The sequence below is a fragment of the Spermophilus citellus genome (genome assembly GCF_964194105.1).
Source record: "Spermophilus citellus genome assembly, chromosome: 5".
In the NCBI taxonomy this organism is placed as follows: domain Eukaryota; kingdom Metazoa; phylum Chordata; class Mammalia; order Rodentia; family Sciuridae; genus Spermophilus; species Spermophilus citellus.
This window is the reverse complement of record NC_138186.1, coordinates 95,207,005-95,224,300: the sequence shown is the minus strand read 5'-3', so window position 1 is coordinate 95,224,300 and position 17,296 is coordinate 95,207,005. Positions and strand designations below refer to the sequence as shown.

Sequence of the window (17,296 nt, the reverse complement as noted above, 5' to 3'; positions counted from 1 at the left end):
GCACATGAATTTTTCCATTCTCAACTCACCAGGCATTTACTAAGCTCTTCCTAAGTCTAGGGCATTGTGCTGGGAGCTCTGGGGCTCCAAAGATGGAATATTGCTAAAATGATCCTACCTCCTTTCTGGCTCTGGCTCCATTCCCCCTAGCTAGATAGATGAGCCACACCACCTCACTTTACTGCACTTCACTTTCTTTGCCTGTAAAGTGGGCGAAATAACAATTCTTATTTCAAGAATCATTGAGGGCTGTTGAGACTCAAAATATCAAAGCTTCCTAGCATGGTGCCCGGCAGGCATAATGGGTACACAACACAGTTCTTTCCCTTAGAAAGTGATGGCAATCTCTAGAAACTCTGGGCACACAATCAAGAGCTTAGAATCATTCATGGAAGATGAGCAGAAATGGCAAAGACCATCTTGGGTTTTGTTAAATTCTCCATCCCCTCAGATGCTGTTTGGAAGAGCCGTGTTCAGTAAGTGCTGCACTCTTTCTTTCCCAGCTAAACCCTCACACCTATCATATTTTGTAGGTGTCTTGTCTCAAAGGGGGCACCAAGGAGAGCTTGGAAGCTGTCAATCACCAGAGGCTTCCTACACATGGGCTTGCAGGAGGGTAAGTGTGGCCATGTAGGGAGCTTGGGATGTCCAGCGTCTCATCGCTTGGCACATTTAAATTCTTTAACTACACTCCTCCTTAATGCACATGGTAGTTCATATCTTACCTCCACAGAAGTAATGACATAGCTGGATCTTCTTGGAGACTATAAAGATACCCTTGACCCCACTGCTGTTTCTGTTACCTTCCTTATCACACCCACGACTAGTCTTTCCTACTAGATGTTTACAGAGGGTCTAGAGAACTTCAGCATATGTTGGTTACACACATGCCCCAGTTCTGAGAATGGGCCATGTGCCAAGCCCTGGGCTATATCTCATTTAGTCCTCCAACTTTCCCATGAAGCAGGTCCTATAATAAGCAGGTCACAGACAAGAAAACTGTCATAGATGAAGAGCTCAGTGTCACACAACTGGTATGTGATAGGAAGCTGATTGAAAACCAGAGCTATCAGACACTATATCTTATGTTTTCTCCATAACCCAACACAGCCTACCATGTGTTATTTGTATAAAGTCTGCAAGTTGATTGCCAAATGTCACTTACAAAATCACAAGCAAACCCAGCTTTGCACCTTCGTGTCCCCAGCTCTTTTTCTTCACCTAAGACACACTGGGGTGGCAGCCCCCTTCCAGGGTAATAACCATGGGGCACATAGTTATACTCTGTCTACACAGAGCCACATCTTTGTCTTTGGAAACCTGACTCATCTTCTGGGCAGGAGTGAAACTGTCCACCAGATCCTGTTCCAGTCATCTAGCTAATAACTCCTTCAGGAACCTAACAGAGAAGTGGTGGAGCTGTGGACTGACATCTGGTGTTGGGAAAACAGGCGTATGGTAGCAAAGTGCAGTGTTTGAGGGAACCTCAAGGCATCCTGCCCTGGGAGCCTGTGATCTGCATAACTGTCCTGGTATCACGTGGTAACAGACAGAGGTACCAAGGGACAGACAATTGCAAATTACCAGCACCTCACTAACAAGAAACAGCTGTTGCTAACTTCGAAGTCCTGTTATCTTGCTTCCTCTGTGAAGAAAAGATGAATCAAGAAAAGTCTTGGAACTTTACTTTTAAAAAAAGGCGCCTAACTGGAGATCAGTGAGAACCTCGTTCCATTTCCTCAAAGCGGACAGGAAGATGTTGGCTGTGACAGTAGCAGGTGACCTGATGTATGGTAGAGGAGAAGGGAAGATGAAAATTTTAATTGTCCTCATTCTGTTTTTCCTGTTTTCCTTTAGGTCAAAGCTGGGGTCTGCTCTGTATTTCAGGGGGTCAGGGGGTTGGTCTTTCCTTTTCTGAAGGCAGGTATTTAGAAAGGTGTAGTTCCCCAAACTTCCACAAGGTGGCGGAGAACGCCCCTTCCAAGAGGGAAAAAGTGTAGTTGTTAAAATCAGTCTGGCAGTTTCCTGGAAACCCCAAAGAATGGCAAGCCTGACTATTTTTTAGTCTTTATTTTTCTGTCTTCTATAGAAATATCTGAACTTAAACAGAATGTAAAAGTTATGAATCTGAAATTTGGTCAAGTACCTCATCAGCTCATCATGCAAACAGGAGTTAGCAAACCCAGCTCCCATCGGACTGGCAACATTCTCTAGTTACAAAAGACCCTGATGTTCCTCTTATTAGAAAAAAATATGTTCCCTCAGTATCTTAAAAAGACCTAATCAGGAATAAGGAGGATGCTTCCTGTGTGGCTGAGGCAATAGCAGGTCTAGTTTGGCTAATCTCAGACTCCTCCATAGCAGAGTCCTGTCTGCTTCGTACATTTGAAAATCTCAGAAAACTACTGGCAGAGAAAACAATCCAGGGCTTCACATTTTCTACACCATTCCATGCCATTCTGCCAAGGATTCTTACATCCAAAATACTCTGTCTACACAGAGCCACATCTTTGTCTTTGGAAACCTGACTCATCTTCTGGGCAGGAGTGAAACTGTCCACCAGATCCTGTTCCAGTCATCTAGCTAATAACTCCTCCAGGAACCAAACAGAGAAGTGGTGGAGCTGTGGACTGACATCTGGAGTTGGGAAAACAGGCGTATGGTAGCAAAGTGCAGTGTTTGAGGGAACCTCAAGGCATCCTGCCCTGGGAACCTGTGATCTGCACAACTGTCCTGGTATCATGTGGTAACAGAGGTACCAAGGGGCAGACCTTTGATGTGGTTTTCAAATGCCTGAATTATAAGATGATTTAAGGAAGTCTGTGCTATTGTAGCAGAATGATTTGGGGAGACATTTGAAAACAAAATTATTTCCTCTAATTCCCTTGGAAAGATATTTTTCTTACATTGATTTTCTCCTCTCACAACCTTTCCCTAATCTATTCCCTCATCTTTAATATTCCTTACTTATGGTACTCTAAATTCTTTAAAAAAAAAAAAAAAAAGCCCTCTCCTGTCCTCAGCTCAAGGAGGTAGTGGAGACTCTCACTGAGAGGCTGAGGGGTTCTTGGGAAGAGGATGAATTCTATGAATTTCCCGTCTTTTTTTTTTTTTAATTTTAAGTTGTTTATAGACCTTTATTTATTTATATGCGGTGCTGAGAATTGAACCCAGCGCCTCATACATGCCAGGCAAGTGCGCTACTGCTGAGCCCAAGCCCCAGCCCAAATTTCCAACCTTTTGTCCACTTTTCCCCTCTCCTCAAAGTTGTCCATTCCCTTGAGTCCATGAAGATGGAGATTTGAGACAGGGAGGTCTCCTCTGTCCTCCTCCAGGCTGGCTTTGAGTCAAAACTGTTTCTCATCAGCACTCACCCCCTGGGTTGTAGGGGAGCATGACTAGTGTGACCTGTGTGATCTGCCATGAAGCCTTCCTCCTGCACACTGTGGCTTTGACACATGTGAGAACCAACTTGATGACTTCTGAATTGGGGCCCTCATAAAAAGGACTGGATAAAAACAATGGTAATCAACCTATTTCAAATCATTGTTTCTAAGAGCCTCAAGCTTCTCTTTTACACACCCCAGAAGGGCTCACTCCCATCACACACTGCTTTCCCATTACACACCGCTTTTATCAGTCTCCTTGCCACCATCTCCCCACCTAAGCCAGAGTCTTGGCCACTCTTTTATCTCCTGACAGGGCTACTGCCAGCGCTTCCTCGCTGGCCTCTTCTTTGCTTCTTTCTAATCCAGTCCCCACACAGTAGCCTGAGTGATCCTTCTAAAACACACATATGATCATGTACAACCTGGTTCAGATATTCCCTACTGGCCACAGGAAAAACACTGACCATAATACGAATACCATAAACTGTAAGGCCTAGACAGGGTGGCCTTTTCTTATTTCACAGCTTCTTCTAGAACATCGACTCTGCCCTTCAGCAATCTTGTCCTCTTCCTATTCCTGGACCATACCCAACTGCCCAAGAACCTTCACACAGGAAGTAAGACTGGAGCCAGAGGCCCATGGGTGAATTAGTCACATCTTTTCCCTTCAACTTATTAATCATGGGGAAGATGGAAAAAAGTAACAATACCCAACCTTACAGGGTTATTTGGTGGATTAAAGAAGATAATGCAGCAGGAGAAGCCTGGCTCAAGGTAAGTGCCCAATAAAGACTAATGATGATTATTCACCCTTGGGGTTTGTCTTTCTGATCATGGTCTTAATGTCAGTTCCTCAGGGAAACACTCACTGGTAATTCTCTTGGTCAGATTCTCCTAGGGTAGGCTCTCACAGCATTTCTTTTTTGTCGTGCCAGGGATTGAACCCATGCCAGGTAAGCGCTCTACCACTGAGTCACACCCCTAGCATCTTGTTTCTCTCTTCACAGCATACTTTGTAATCACATATACCACAATTTATTTAATTATTTGCATAATTATGCATTAAAAATGTGACCAAGGTCTGTATCCCCTTCAAGATAGGTTCCATGAGGGCAGTGGAAACAGTGTCCCCAGGGTTTGCCTAGCACATAGTATGTGTTCAGTATTTGTTGAATGATTGCTATGATTTGAATGTCTCTCCCGAAGTTCCTATGTTGGAAACGTAAGCCCCAAGGCAACAGTGTTGAGAGGTGAGACCTTTAAGAGGTTATCAGGGCATGAAGGCTGGCCCTCCTGTGGCTGGAGCTTGTTATATAAGTGAGTGCAGCTGCTCTTGCTCCCTCCCCCACATTCTGTTACCGTGTAATGTCTTCCACCAGGTTAGGATTTAGCAAGAAAGCCCTCAGCAGGTGGAGCCCCTCAGTCTTGGACTTTCCAGCCTCCAGAATCCTGAGCCAAATAAACTTCTATTCTTTATAAATTATCCGCTCTATGTCTTCTGTTATAGTAGCACAAAATGGACCAAGACAATGACTAGACTTAAGTAATTTAGCAAATGCTTTTCCATAGATTAAACAAGCATTTTGTTGTTGTTGTTGTTGTTGGTGGTGGTGGTGGTGGTGGTGGTGGTTGTGGTGGAGGGGGGGTGTATGTTGGCAGTGCTGGGGATTAAACCCAAGTTCTCGTGCATCCTAACATAGGAGATTTTTATGCTTCTTTCCCTGTGATAAAATCCATGTGTAGGAGTTATCAATGCCTGAGTACCAACCCTGCTCCTTAACCCCTCTCAGTTCAATTTTCTCAACTCATGGAGTCTGGGGGTGGAGGACTAGTGAAGAGGAGCCTGAGTCAGGGGTTGGAAAACTAGAAAGGGTTTGGTGCTATCTCAATCTCCCCTCTTGATTTTGGGAGATCAGCCTCTTGGGACTAATTTTGTTTCCTAAATTTATAAAACAAAATGTTTGATTGATGGCTTCAAATAACAATACTTTAACTTTTTCTCTTTTAAAGTTATGAGTATCTTTCACACACAAGAAATCCTCTGTGCCAAAGCAAGCCATTGAGCAGGAGAGCTGAACTGCTCAGGCCAAAGCTACTGCTGGGGGCCAGAGTCCAGCTCTAGGTTCCCTGCCACACAGGAGCATTGGGGCCTCTAAGACCAGCTCCTCTTGGGCTCTTGTTACCCAGCTGCCACTTCTGCTATGTCTCACCTAGGAGCAGATCCAGGTGTTAAAGAGGCAGCCCTCTGTCATCATCACAACCCATGAAAGAGGCTCCAGCAACTAGTGTCAGTCATTGTCTCTTTAGCCATCTCTGTACCACATTGTCCCATCTCCTTCAAGGAATTCAAGGGATCATGAACTACTTATTACTCATAACAAAACTATGTTACTAATACACATCTCAATTTACTGCTCAAATTCTTACCCTGGCCTTTCAAATACAACTGGGAGGTCACAAAGATATTATGCATTTTCCAGCAGTACCCAGAATGGGTACAGACCCCTCATGAAATGCAAATCAGGCTGTCGGCATGTCCCAAAGCCTGCTTGGCAGGGTCAAAGCAGGCAAAACTGTTCCCCCATCAGGTAGGAACAGTCAGGCACGCAGCTCATCCCTCACTCAGCCAGACCTTGCCGAGCTCCAAGGAGCTCCCAAAGTTCTGGATTTCCACTGCCTGGCAGGGCCAGGCCTATGGTATGTAATTCATCTTTATGAGGCCAGGAGGCTGCTCAGTGGAGACAGAACAGAGAAATAGTGCAAAGCCGCCTCTTTCTGCTACCCTTTTGTCTCCACATGGAATGTGGCCATCCCCATGGCACAGCAGTATTTCAGATACCTGATTTCCCATTCTCTCTTTACATTATAGAGCAGAGGTCTATATAACAAGTGAAAAAAAAATTAAACCACAGCAACACAGATCTCCTCTGGCTCCATCACTAAGGCCTGTTCACATGCAGAATTTAAACGAAAGGGAAGAAAGACAGAGATTGAGCTTCATCTTCACAGCTAGTTCCATTTATTATCAATGCTCTTTTCAGAAGTAGTGACTTTTTGTCAAGATTAAAAAGGTTAGTGTGACTATAAATTCATGTTTTTTTTTTTAAAGTGAAAATACACATTAGTCAGAGAAAGTAGTCCCAGAGTGGCTTTCTATAGTATGAAATGCTGTGTTAGTCACTGAGAGGGCTTAAGGGCTAATTCCAGTCCTGCAGGTGAGCAAAGGGGTGTGGTACACACCCTCTAACTAGTAGAACCCCAGAACCCAGAGAACATCTGGGATGGAGGGCACAGCTCTGACTACACATTAAGGCTGACTACTGGGATATTCTCTTACTGGTGAACAGTTACCAATCCCCACCCACAAATGTTTCTGGTCTGGGAAGAAATTAATAGCCTAAAAGCAAGTAAATGAGAGAAGCATCATTAGGCTGCTTGGTTTAAACCAGTATACCCCCAGTTTCTTATCGTTTAAAAGGAAGAAGATTCATTTAGAAAATTCAGGTCAGATTCTCAAATTTGGGAGAACTTTTTTAAAAAAAATTAATAACAATATAGTAGTTCAGGTTTGGGATTAATGGTTAAATTTACAGGTTTTAGAGAGTTTTTTAAAATTTTTATTATAAAAAATAAAACTAGCATTACAAAACATTTGGTAAATGAAGCAAAAAATTATTCACAGGCTCAATTGCCCTTAAAATTTCACAATCTTAAGAAAAAAAAAAAGTGTGCCACATTAGATTGGATAGAGAGAAAGGATGGGAAAGGAGGGGAGGAGTACGGAGGATGGGAAGGGCAGCAGAATAGAATAGACAATATGATTGATGTATGTACATTCCATGTATGTATTATATGTCAAATTACATTCTACTGTCATGTATGACTAAAAAAAATAAATAAAAATTTAAAAAAATTCACAATCTTAAAAATACATGAGTAGCAATAAGAGGGAAATTGGTGGCAGAATATATTTTAGGGAGAAATCATTCATTTAGTAAAATACTTAGAACATGTGTATTAGTCAGGCTTCTCTTAGTTCCTATAACGATTTTCAGAAGTAGCTACATAGCTGTTTCCATCTTTTGAAAAAGAAAGCTCAAGCTCAGGGTATTTAACAAGTTCAAGGTCAGATGACTAGCAGTGAGGAGCCAAGGAGGGAGCTGTCTGCAGAGGTCAAAGTCCCCAAGTTGTTTTCCTACATAGCAGTGAGGAGCCAAGGAGGGAACTGTCTGCAGAGGTCAAAGTCCCCAAGTTGTTTTCCTGCAAAGTCAAAGGAATGCTAACTTTTGCAGAAAATCATCAGGCAGCAAAACTAAGGAATCATCAACTGCCATCTTCTGGATATCCAGTGTCTGTCCCATGGTCCCAGGATTTCACAATGGTTGTCATCAACTTTCCTCATACCTCAGCCCTGCCAGTGGGTCTTAACTATCATTTGTTTTACAGTCAATCTTTTTAGATTTTGGCTTTGAATAGTCTCATTTCATCTGAGAAAGCAAGGTTAGTGTTAATGTGCCTACAAAAATCTCTGGCTTTGCTCTGTAAAGGAAGCAAATACTGAGGCTGGGCTAGGACTGCAGGTCTACTGAATGCCCTGAATGGGTGACCAATGGAACAAGGAAGTCCCAGTGCTTATCTCATTCAAAAAGACTGAGGGAAATCATCTTTGAAGCTTTAGCCACACCTCTACTCTTTGCTGATACTCCAGCTTACTTAATAAACCACAGATGTCAGCACTCCCTATCAAATGCCCAAAGGAAACAGTTCTTTGTTGGACAATATTTCCTTGTCCTGTGAATATGGTTTCTAATAATAATATGTTTTCTAATTTTGTTGTTTGCAAGCATTGTTTATCTGCCTGTGAATTTCCACCGCTGGAGTTTCGATAATCATGCTTTTTATACCAAAAGTCTTTTGCCCTCCCCACTGATCCTAATGCAGCAGGGAAGCATCTGCTCCTTATAGAGTCAAGAGCATGCAGCAGGTTCTTCTAGTCTGTCTTCTTTATAATTACAACGTCAACTCCTTTTGTTTAAAGAACAAAATTAGTAGTTATCAATGTAATTTCTGCTCTTTAAATGAAAAAAATTTCAGTTTCATATTCAACAAATGTGCTTCTGAATCCAGAAGTGATGAATATTAGATAATTAATTTTAAAAACCTAACAATCAAATTTTTAAAAATCCAACTTTGAAAGGCTCTCTGTTAACATTCATTTGGCAACAATACTGGACACCTGCCTCCTGTGTGTCCATCATGGCATGATTAAGAATATAATGATTCTAAATTGGCCGCACCAATTTGCAGTCCTACCAGCAATGTACAAGTGTACCCTTTTCCCCACATCCTCGCCAGCACTTGTTGTTGTTTGACTTCATAGTGGCTGCCAATCTTACTGGAGTGAGATGGTATCTTAGGGTGGTTTTGATTTGCATTTCTCTGACTGCTAGAGATGGTGAGCATTTTTTCATGTACTTGTTGATTGATTGTATGTCCTCCTCTGAGAAGTGTCTGTTCAGGTCCTTGGCCCATTTGTTGATTGGGTTATTTGTTTTCTTATTGTTTAATTTTTTGAGTTCTTTGTATACTCTGGATATTAGGGCTCTATCTGAAGTGTGAGGAGTAAAGATTTGTTCCCAGGATGTAGGCTCCCTATTTACCTCTCTTACTGTTTCTCTTGCTGAGAAGAAACTTTTTAGTTTGAGTAAGTCCCATTTGTTAATTCTAGTTATTAACTCTTGTGCTATGGGCGTGCTAATGAGGAATTTGGAGCCCGACCCCACAGTATGTATATCGTAGCCAACTTTTTCTTCTATCAGACGCAGTGTCTCTGATTTGATATCAAGCTCCTTGATCCATTTTGAGTTAACTTTTGTGCATGGCGAGAGAAAGGGATTCAGTTTCATTTTGTTGCATATGGATTTCCAGTTTTCCCAGCACCATTTGTTGAAGATGCTATCCTTCCTCCATTGCATGCTTTTAGCCCCTCTATCAAATATAAGATAGTTGTAATTTTGTGGATTGGTCTCTGTGTCCTGTATTCTGTACCATTTGTCCACCCGCCTGGAGATTTCTTGGAAAGCTGGGAATGGAACCACCATTTGACCCAGCTATTCCCCTTCTCGGTCTATTCCCTAAAGACCTAAAAAGAGCATACTACAGGGACACTGCTACATCGATGTTCATAGCAGCACAATTCACAATAGCAAGACTATGGAACCAACCTAGATGCCCTTCAATAGATGAATGGATAAAAAAAAATGTGGCATTTATACACAATGGAGTATCTCTGCATTAAAAAATGACAAAATCATGGAATTTGCAGGGAAATGGATGGCATTAGAGCAGATTATGCTAAGTGAAGCTAGCTAATCCCTAAAAAACAAATGCCAAATGTCTTCTTTGATATAAGGAGAGTAACTAAGAACAGAGTAGGGAGGAAGAGCATGAGAAGAAGATTAACATTAAACAGGGACGAGAGATGGGAGGGAAAGGGAGAAAGAAGGGAAATTGCATGGAAATGGAAGGAGACCCTCATAGTTATACAAAATTACATACAAGAGGAAGTGAGGGGGAAGGGAAAAAATAAGGGGGAGAAATGAATTACAGTAGAGGGGGTAGAGTGAGAAGATGGGAGGGGAGGGGAGGGGAGGGGGGATAGTAGAGGATAGGAAAGGCAGCAGAATACAACAGACACTAGTATGGCAATATGTAAATCAGTGGATGTGTAACCGATGTGATTCTGCAATCTGTATACGGGGTAAAAATGGGAGTTCATAACCCACTTGAATCAAAGTGTGAAATATGATATGTCAAGAACTATGTAATGTTTTGAACAACCAACAATAAAAATTTAAAAAAACAATAAAATTCCTCTCGAAAACTTTAAAAAAAAGAATATAATGATTCTACTGTCATGTATAACTAATTATAACAAATAAAAATAAATATTAAAAAATTTTTCCTGTGGAAGACCAAAAAAAAAAAAAAAAAAAAAAAAGAATATAATGAGTGCTTCCAGGCTAGGAAGGAGAGATGAGAAGGCTGCTGAATTGACAGGGAAAGAGGAGTTCAAGACTGAAGGATTTGCAAATGCTAAAGCCCAACTCTGGAGAACTCTAGAAATAGGAGGGCAAAAGAGTTGGAGAGTGGAGTTTTGGAGCAACATTGGCAATGATCAATTTTCAGTCCTTTGCTTCAGAAATGAAATTTTTACAATGGAGTGTAGGGGACAGTCACTGGGTAAGAGAATCAAGGAAACATGAATCTCATGGATGCATCAGCCATCTACATGGACATCCCACCAGAAGGGAGGCAGGAGCTGGAAAGGAGAAGACAGAAAAGCCAGTGCTTAGTTGTTGGTGATGTGAGAGTGTGCTTAGAGGCCATTAGCTGATAGTGATAAGAAGGGGACAGGGTATGAGCCTCAGAGGGGTTAGAGGAGAATTAAGTTCATTGAAGTAGCCTAAGGAAGTTACAAATTGTTCTACCAAAAATTTTATTTCCTCAAATCTTGAGTTTCTAGAGGGGAAGCCATTAACAGCACTAACAATTCTAACCACCTCTGTAGATACAGAAACTGACCCTAGGCCACAGTTCACCAGATTGACTAGTAGAACCAAAACTTTAGTTAAAATATTGGTGGCAATCAGGAAGACAGCATCTTACGAGTTCCTTGAAGAGTCTCCAGGGGAACAGATGAACAGATTCCCTTGGTGTACCTGCTGCAGGTTTCAACTTGCACTCCCTTTACTACATTTTTCTCCAAAGGCCTCTGGGGTCCACTGAAGGACTCCAAGATTTAAGCTCCTTTAGAGAAAGCATTTGCATTCTGGCCTTGTGGTTGCAGCCTTAACATTATGTAAGCTTGGCGGGGGTGGGGGTGGCGGGGGGCGGGGGTGAGTCCTCTTCTCTCTGATGTGAGATGGTCAGGCAATGGCCGGGTGATTTTAGCAGAGGAGGACAGTTGAAGGAACCTTGAATGACTTTCAGCATTTGAAGAGAAGCAGGTCATGAACTGTATTAGTCATGCATCGTTGAGAGCTGAGATTTTTAAAAATAGGGCTAGCTACAATACAATAAAACTAGTAGGTGGTGATGGATATTTAAAAATTAAATAATAGAACAAAAAATAGTGGAGGGCCATCTAGGTACTTGGGAAAATTTTCTTTCAGGCTTGTGTGTGCGCGTGTGTGCACGCACGTGTACACTGAGATGGTTCTTAACAAGAATTAAATTTCCGAGGGATGTATTATTTTAGCTATATTAACTAAACATGATTAACAGATTCATTATCTTAACTTCCTGTGAATTCCATAAAATGATTTGGAGGAGTTTTTTTTTTTTTTTTTTTTTTTTTTAAGGCTGGGAAAATGTATTTAAATGGGCAAAAATGCCCTAGCATTGCCTTTCATTGTTAGGTTCCATCCTCAAAACCAGTGTTGAACAGAAGAGTTTCAGAACAAGTTTAATCTTGGTAAGCCATTAAGAAATGTGAAATCAATGACTAAGACTCAGTCACGCCAGTTTTCTCAGAAACTGTAATTATTTACTTCAAGATTTAGAGATAAACCAAGTATAATTTTTATCCTCAAATCTCTCTTTCATCCTCTGTTGTAGGATTTCGTTGGCTGGAATAACAATGACAAGAGCAGGAGGGTAGGCTGCAGGATTCATGGGAGGCAGGTATGTCACATAGCCCTTTCAGACCAGCAGAGCTCGCTATAAACTGCCGCTTGCCTTAGGCTGTCCCATTGGTGCTCTAAATGGCATTAAATAAGATGGCATGGAGATAAGACAGGGACCCAGGGATGACTTCAGCATATGAAGGAGGGGTGAGACTACTTGGATGGTTCATGGTCTGCTTCATGCTTCATTTAAAGCTGAGGCTTTTTCTTTTTTTAAAGCTGGGTTTTTCAAAAATATTCATTAGCTACAATCCAAGGAAATTAATTTAATGAGTAGTAACTAATATTTTTAAAAAACTGAAACCAGAGAACAGAAAATCAGATTGCATTCCGTGAAAGTTTCATATCACTTACGTGTGTGAATGTGTGTCTTTGTATGTGAATGCACATGCACAATATGTACATGTGTGTGTTGGGTCTTTCTGTAAAATGTCATTCTTTTTATGGATCACAGACAAAAATGTTTTAGAATACTTCTCTAATGTGAAGGGACAGGAGACATAACCAGCTCCTGCATGTCCTAGGAATCTGACAGTGTCTCAGAAAAACTGAGAAAAGCCTTGGGGAAGGGTGTTTCAAACAAAAATGTTATTAGTGGTGCATATTAATTGCACAAGATAATTATTTCATTTTGAAATCTCCAAACATGTGTATAACATGCTTTGATGGTATCCACCCTGTTACTCTCTCTGCCAAACCCTTCCCTACTAGCCCTCCTAATAAATTATTTCATTTTGAAATCTCCAAACATGTGTATAACATGCTTTGATGGTATCCACCCTGTTACTCTCTCTGCCAAACCCTTCCCTACTAGTCCTCCTAATACTTTTATCTTTCCCCATCCCTTAGCTTCCATAGAAGAGAGAAAATATGCAATACTTGTCTTTTTGTGTCTTGCTTTTGCTTTACATGAGCATCTCCAGTTCCATCAGTTTTCCTGCAAATGACATGATTTTATTCTTCATAGCTGAATAACACTCAATTGTGTATATATGCCACATTCTATTTATCCATTCATCTGCTGATGGACATCTAGGCTAGTTTCATAGCTTGGTTATTGTGAATAGTGCTGCAATAGTGTGGGTATGCTGACTTTGAGTGCCTCAGGTATATACCCAGGTTTGGTATAGCTGGATCATATGGTAATTCTGTATTTGTTTGCAGGGGTTGGGGACCCCTAACCTGTTTTCCATAGTGGCTGTACTAAGTTACAGTGTGTAAGTATTCCTTTCTTCCCCTCTCCTACTCCTCCAGCTTTACCAGCATTTGTTATTTTTTTTCTTGCTAATTACAATCCTGATGGGGGTGAGATAGAATTGCAATATAGTTTTGATGTGCATTTCCTTGACAGCTGAAGATGTTGTACATTTTTTCATATATTTATTGTCCACTTGTACTTCTTCTCAGAAGTGTCTGTTCAGATTGTTTACTCATTTATTGATTGGATTATTTGTTTTTTTGGTGTTGAATTTTTTTAGTTCTTTACATATTCTGGATATTAATCTTCTGTCAGATGAATAGCTTGCAAATATTTTCTCCCATCCTGTAGGCTCTCTCTTCACTGTTGATTATTTCCTTCACTGTGAAGAAGCTTTTTAATTTGAAGTGGTCTTATTTGTCAATTCTTGCTCTTGTTTACTCTTATTACATGGAAGTCTTATTCAGGGAATCATTGTCTATACCAGTCTACTGAATTATTTCCTCTGTGTTTTCCTATAGCAGTTTTCAAGGTTTCAGGTCTTACATTAAGGTCTTTGATCCATTTGAGTTGATTTTTGTATAGAGTGAGAGATAGGGGTCTAGTTTCAATCTCTACATGTGGCTATCCAGTTCTCCTGGCACCCTTTGTTGAAGAGGCTGTCTGTCCTTTCTGTAATGTATGTTTTTGGCTCTTTGTTAAGAATCAGATAGCTGTAGATGCATGGATTTCTATCTATATTCTATCTCATTAGTCTATATGTCTATTTTTTATGCCAATAAATGCTGTTTGTGCTATATTTTGAAATCAGGCATTGCAGTTATGCCTCCAGTATTGTTGTTTTTGCTAAGGATTATTTGGCTATTCTGGATCTTTTGGGTTTCAATATGAATTTTAGAATTTTTTTCTAGTTATATGAAGAATGTTTTGGGCATTTTGATGAGGGTTATGCTGAATCTGTATATCACTTTGGATAGTAGGGTCATTTTAACAATATTAATTCTCCGAATTTGTGAACGTAGGCAATCTTTCCATATTCTAGTGTCTTCTCCAATCTCTTTCTTTAGAGTTTTATAATTGTCATTGTAGATGTCTTTCACTATCTTAGTTGGGTTTATTCCTAATTTTTTTAAAGGCTATTGTGAATGGGATTATTTTGCTGATTTCTTTCTCAGAAAGTCCATTATTGCTGTGTAGGAAAATGATATATTTGCATATTGATTTTTTATCCTGCTACTTTGTTGAATTTATCAGTTCTAAGAGATGTTTGGTGTACTCTAGAGTTTTCTAGAAACAGACTGATATCATCTGCAAACAAGAGATAATTTTACTTCTGTTTTTCTACTTTTCTACTTTTTATTTATATTTTATTTATTTATTTTTCTTTCTTGATTTCTCTGGCTAAAGCTTTCAGTGCTATACTGAATAAGAGTGATAAGAGTGGACACCTTGTTTCATTTCTGATTTTAGAGTAAATGCTTTCAGTTTTTCCCCCATTCAGTGTGATTTTGGCTGTAGGTTTGCTATAGATAGGATTTATTAGGTTTAAATATAATCCTTCTTTACCTACTTTATTCAGGGCTTCTATTATGAAAGGATGTTGAATTTTATTAAAGGCTTTTTCTGCATCTATTGAGATGATCATGTGATTTTTATCCTTCATTCTAATTATGTGCTGTGTTGTATGCATTGAATTGTGTATGGTGAACCAAACTTGCATCCCTGAAATGAAGCCAACTTGATTATGGTATATGATCTTTTTAATATGATACTAATTGCAACTTAAAGCATTTCATTGAGGATGTTTGGATCTGTGTTTATCAAGAATATTGGTCCATAGTTTTCTTTTTTGTTGTTGCTGTGTCCTTACCAGGTTTTGGTAGCAGAGTAATAGTAGTTTCATAGAATGAGTTTGTAAGAGCTGTGTGGAAGTATTAGCCCTGTTCTGAGGCTTCTGTGGTTAAATGTGGTTTGTCCCCTCATGGTTCATGTGCTAGAAGCTTGGTCCCTAGTGCAGCAATGCTGAAATGTGGTGGAACCTTTAAGAAGTGGAGCCTAAGCCAAGTGTGGTGGCTCATGCCTGTAATCCCAGCTATTCAAGATGTTGAAGCAGGAGTATCACAAGTTCAAGGACAGTGGTGGCAACTTAGCAAGATTCTATTCTCAAACATCTGGAGATGTAGCTCAGTGGTAAAGTGCCCCCGGGCTAAATCTCCAATACTGGAAGAGGAGGAGAAGGAGAAGATGGAGAGGATGAAGAGGAAGAGAAAGAGAAAGGGGAAGAAGAAAGAGAAGGGGAAGAAGAAGTAGAGCCTAGTGAGAGGGAATGAAGTCATTGGGGCATCATTTTTGGAAGAGATTAATGCAGTTGTTGCAAGGCACCAGATAGTTCTGGAGAAGTGGGTTCTTAGAAAGTGTGGCCACCCCACTGCTTAGCCTCTTCTGCATAGGGCCATTTCCCTTTTTCCTTCTCTGCCATGTTATGATACAACTAAAAGGACCTTGTCAGAGGCCAAACTGATAAGGTTGGCTGATCTTGGATTTTGAGCCTCCAAAACTGTACATAAAATAAATTTCTTTTTTAAATAAAGTTTCCAGCTTGAGGTCTTTCATGATACAAGTGGAAAAAGACTAAGACAGATGCTATTTACCTACATCCATTCATTACATGTATTAAAATCCCAACAAGCCTTTATATGGGTACTCTTTTTACCACCCTTATTCTACAGATGAGGGAAAAGAGGCACAAGCAGGATTCCACCATTAGATAGTGGTGGGGTTAGTAGGACTCCAGAGTCATAACTTCTGCCCAGGGACCTGCTGGGATTTTCCCTGGTCTTGAATCTCTTAGTCTATGTAATACTTCTGGAGCTACTAAAGTGACTCTTAGATGGTATGATGGTACCTACCCCAAGAAGTTCCTATCACTGCCAGGTTCAGTGGCACATGACTATAATATCAGCAACTCAGCAGACTGAGGCAGGAGGATTGCAAGTTCAAGGCCAGCCTGGGCAACTTAGTGAGATCCTCTCTCAAAATAAAAAATAAAGAGCCAGGAATGTAGCTCAGTAGTAGAGTAGCCCTGGGTTCAATCTCCAACACCAGAAAAAAAAAAAAAAGAAAAAAATTCACAGCACTATCACCATCTCTGTCACACTTACTGATTGTCTGCCATGTGCCTGAGGCTAGTCTCACCATTTAATACACTTCTTTTCCTGTGTAACAATATTTATCCTTCTTACAAACAGTGTAAGTGCCCAGTCTATTTTAGTCCAGTCTATTTTTTAAAAAGCTACGTGTCATAAGCTACCAAATTGCTTTTAAAACCACTAATGGGTAAAGCTCAGTTTGAAATTATTCTTTAACTGTAACTACAAAAAGATAAAATAATACATGTGAAGGGGTTGACTTAGCACAACATGAATATTGGCATTATGTTCTTAAGTGAAGGCCAGCCCTAGTTTGTGAGTTCTAATTTTAATTGACATATTTTTACTGGTAAGCAAAAAATCACATCCATTTCACTGCATCCAGGGCATAGCTACATACAGTTTAAAAAGCACTCTCATATCCCACCTCACATGATTTTCACCACAATGCTGCACCTCAAAAGTTATCATCCCCATTTTGAAGCTAAGGTAATCAGGAATGAGGATTTCTGACTCAATATTGTCTGTCTGTCCCTCCCTTGACTCCCTCCCCTCTCCTCCCCTCCCTTCCTCTCCCTCATTTTCTGATTGCAAAAGTAACATATCCAGTATCTGAAAAAACTTACAAGTACTATAAAAAATAAAAAATTATTGTCTTGATGATAACCATATTTAACATTTTCTGATATTTCCTATTATTTGAATATTTTGAGTTTTGCAAAATTATAAAAGCAGGATGCCTTTATATAGTCCACCTAAGTCTCTCCAAGGGGAGACCAGCTTCTGATGAACATGCTTTGTTTACTAGCCAGACCTCCTCTTCCTCCTTTTCTTGTGTGCTCTTCAAAGATCAATGTAGTTCAAGGTACAGGT

The 17,296-nt window shown here is 40.3% G+C and overlaps 2 protein-coding genes across 2 annotated transcripts in view; one reads left to right on the top strand and one right to left on the bottom strand.

Moving 5' to 3' along the window:
• Window positions 1–759, top strand: part of SNX14 (sorting nexin 14) — a 118,935-nt gene extending 118,176 nt beyond the window's left edge. Inside the window, exon 29 of the mRNA XM_081294874.1 lies at window positions 534–759. Coding sequence (XP_081151000.1) covers window positions 534–620 — 87 coding nt within the window. The 3' untranslated portion in view covers window positions 621–759. The remainder of the gene's footprint in view (window positions 1–533) is intronic.
• The window catches only part of NT5E (5'-nucleotidase ecto), a 50,013-nt gene that overhangs the window by 8,777 nt on the left and 23,940 nt on the right, over window positions 1–17,296 (bottom strand). The window lies entirely within an intron of this gene.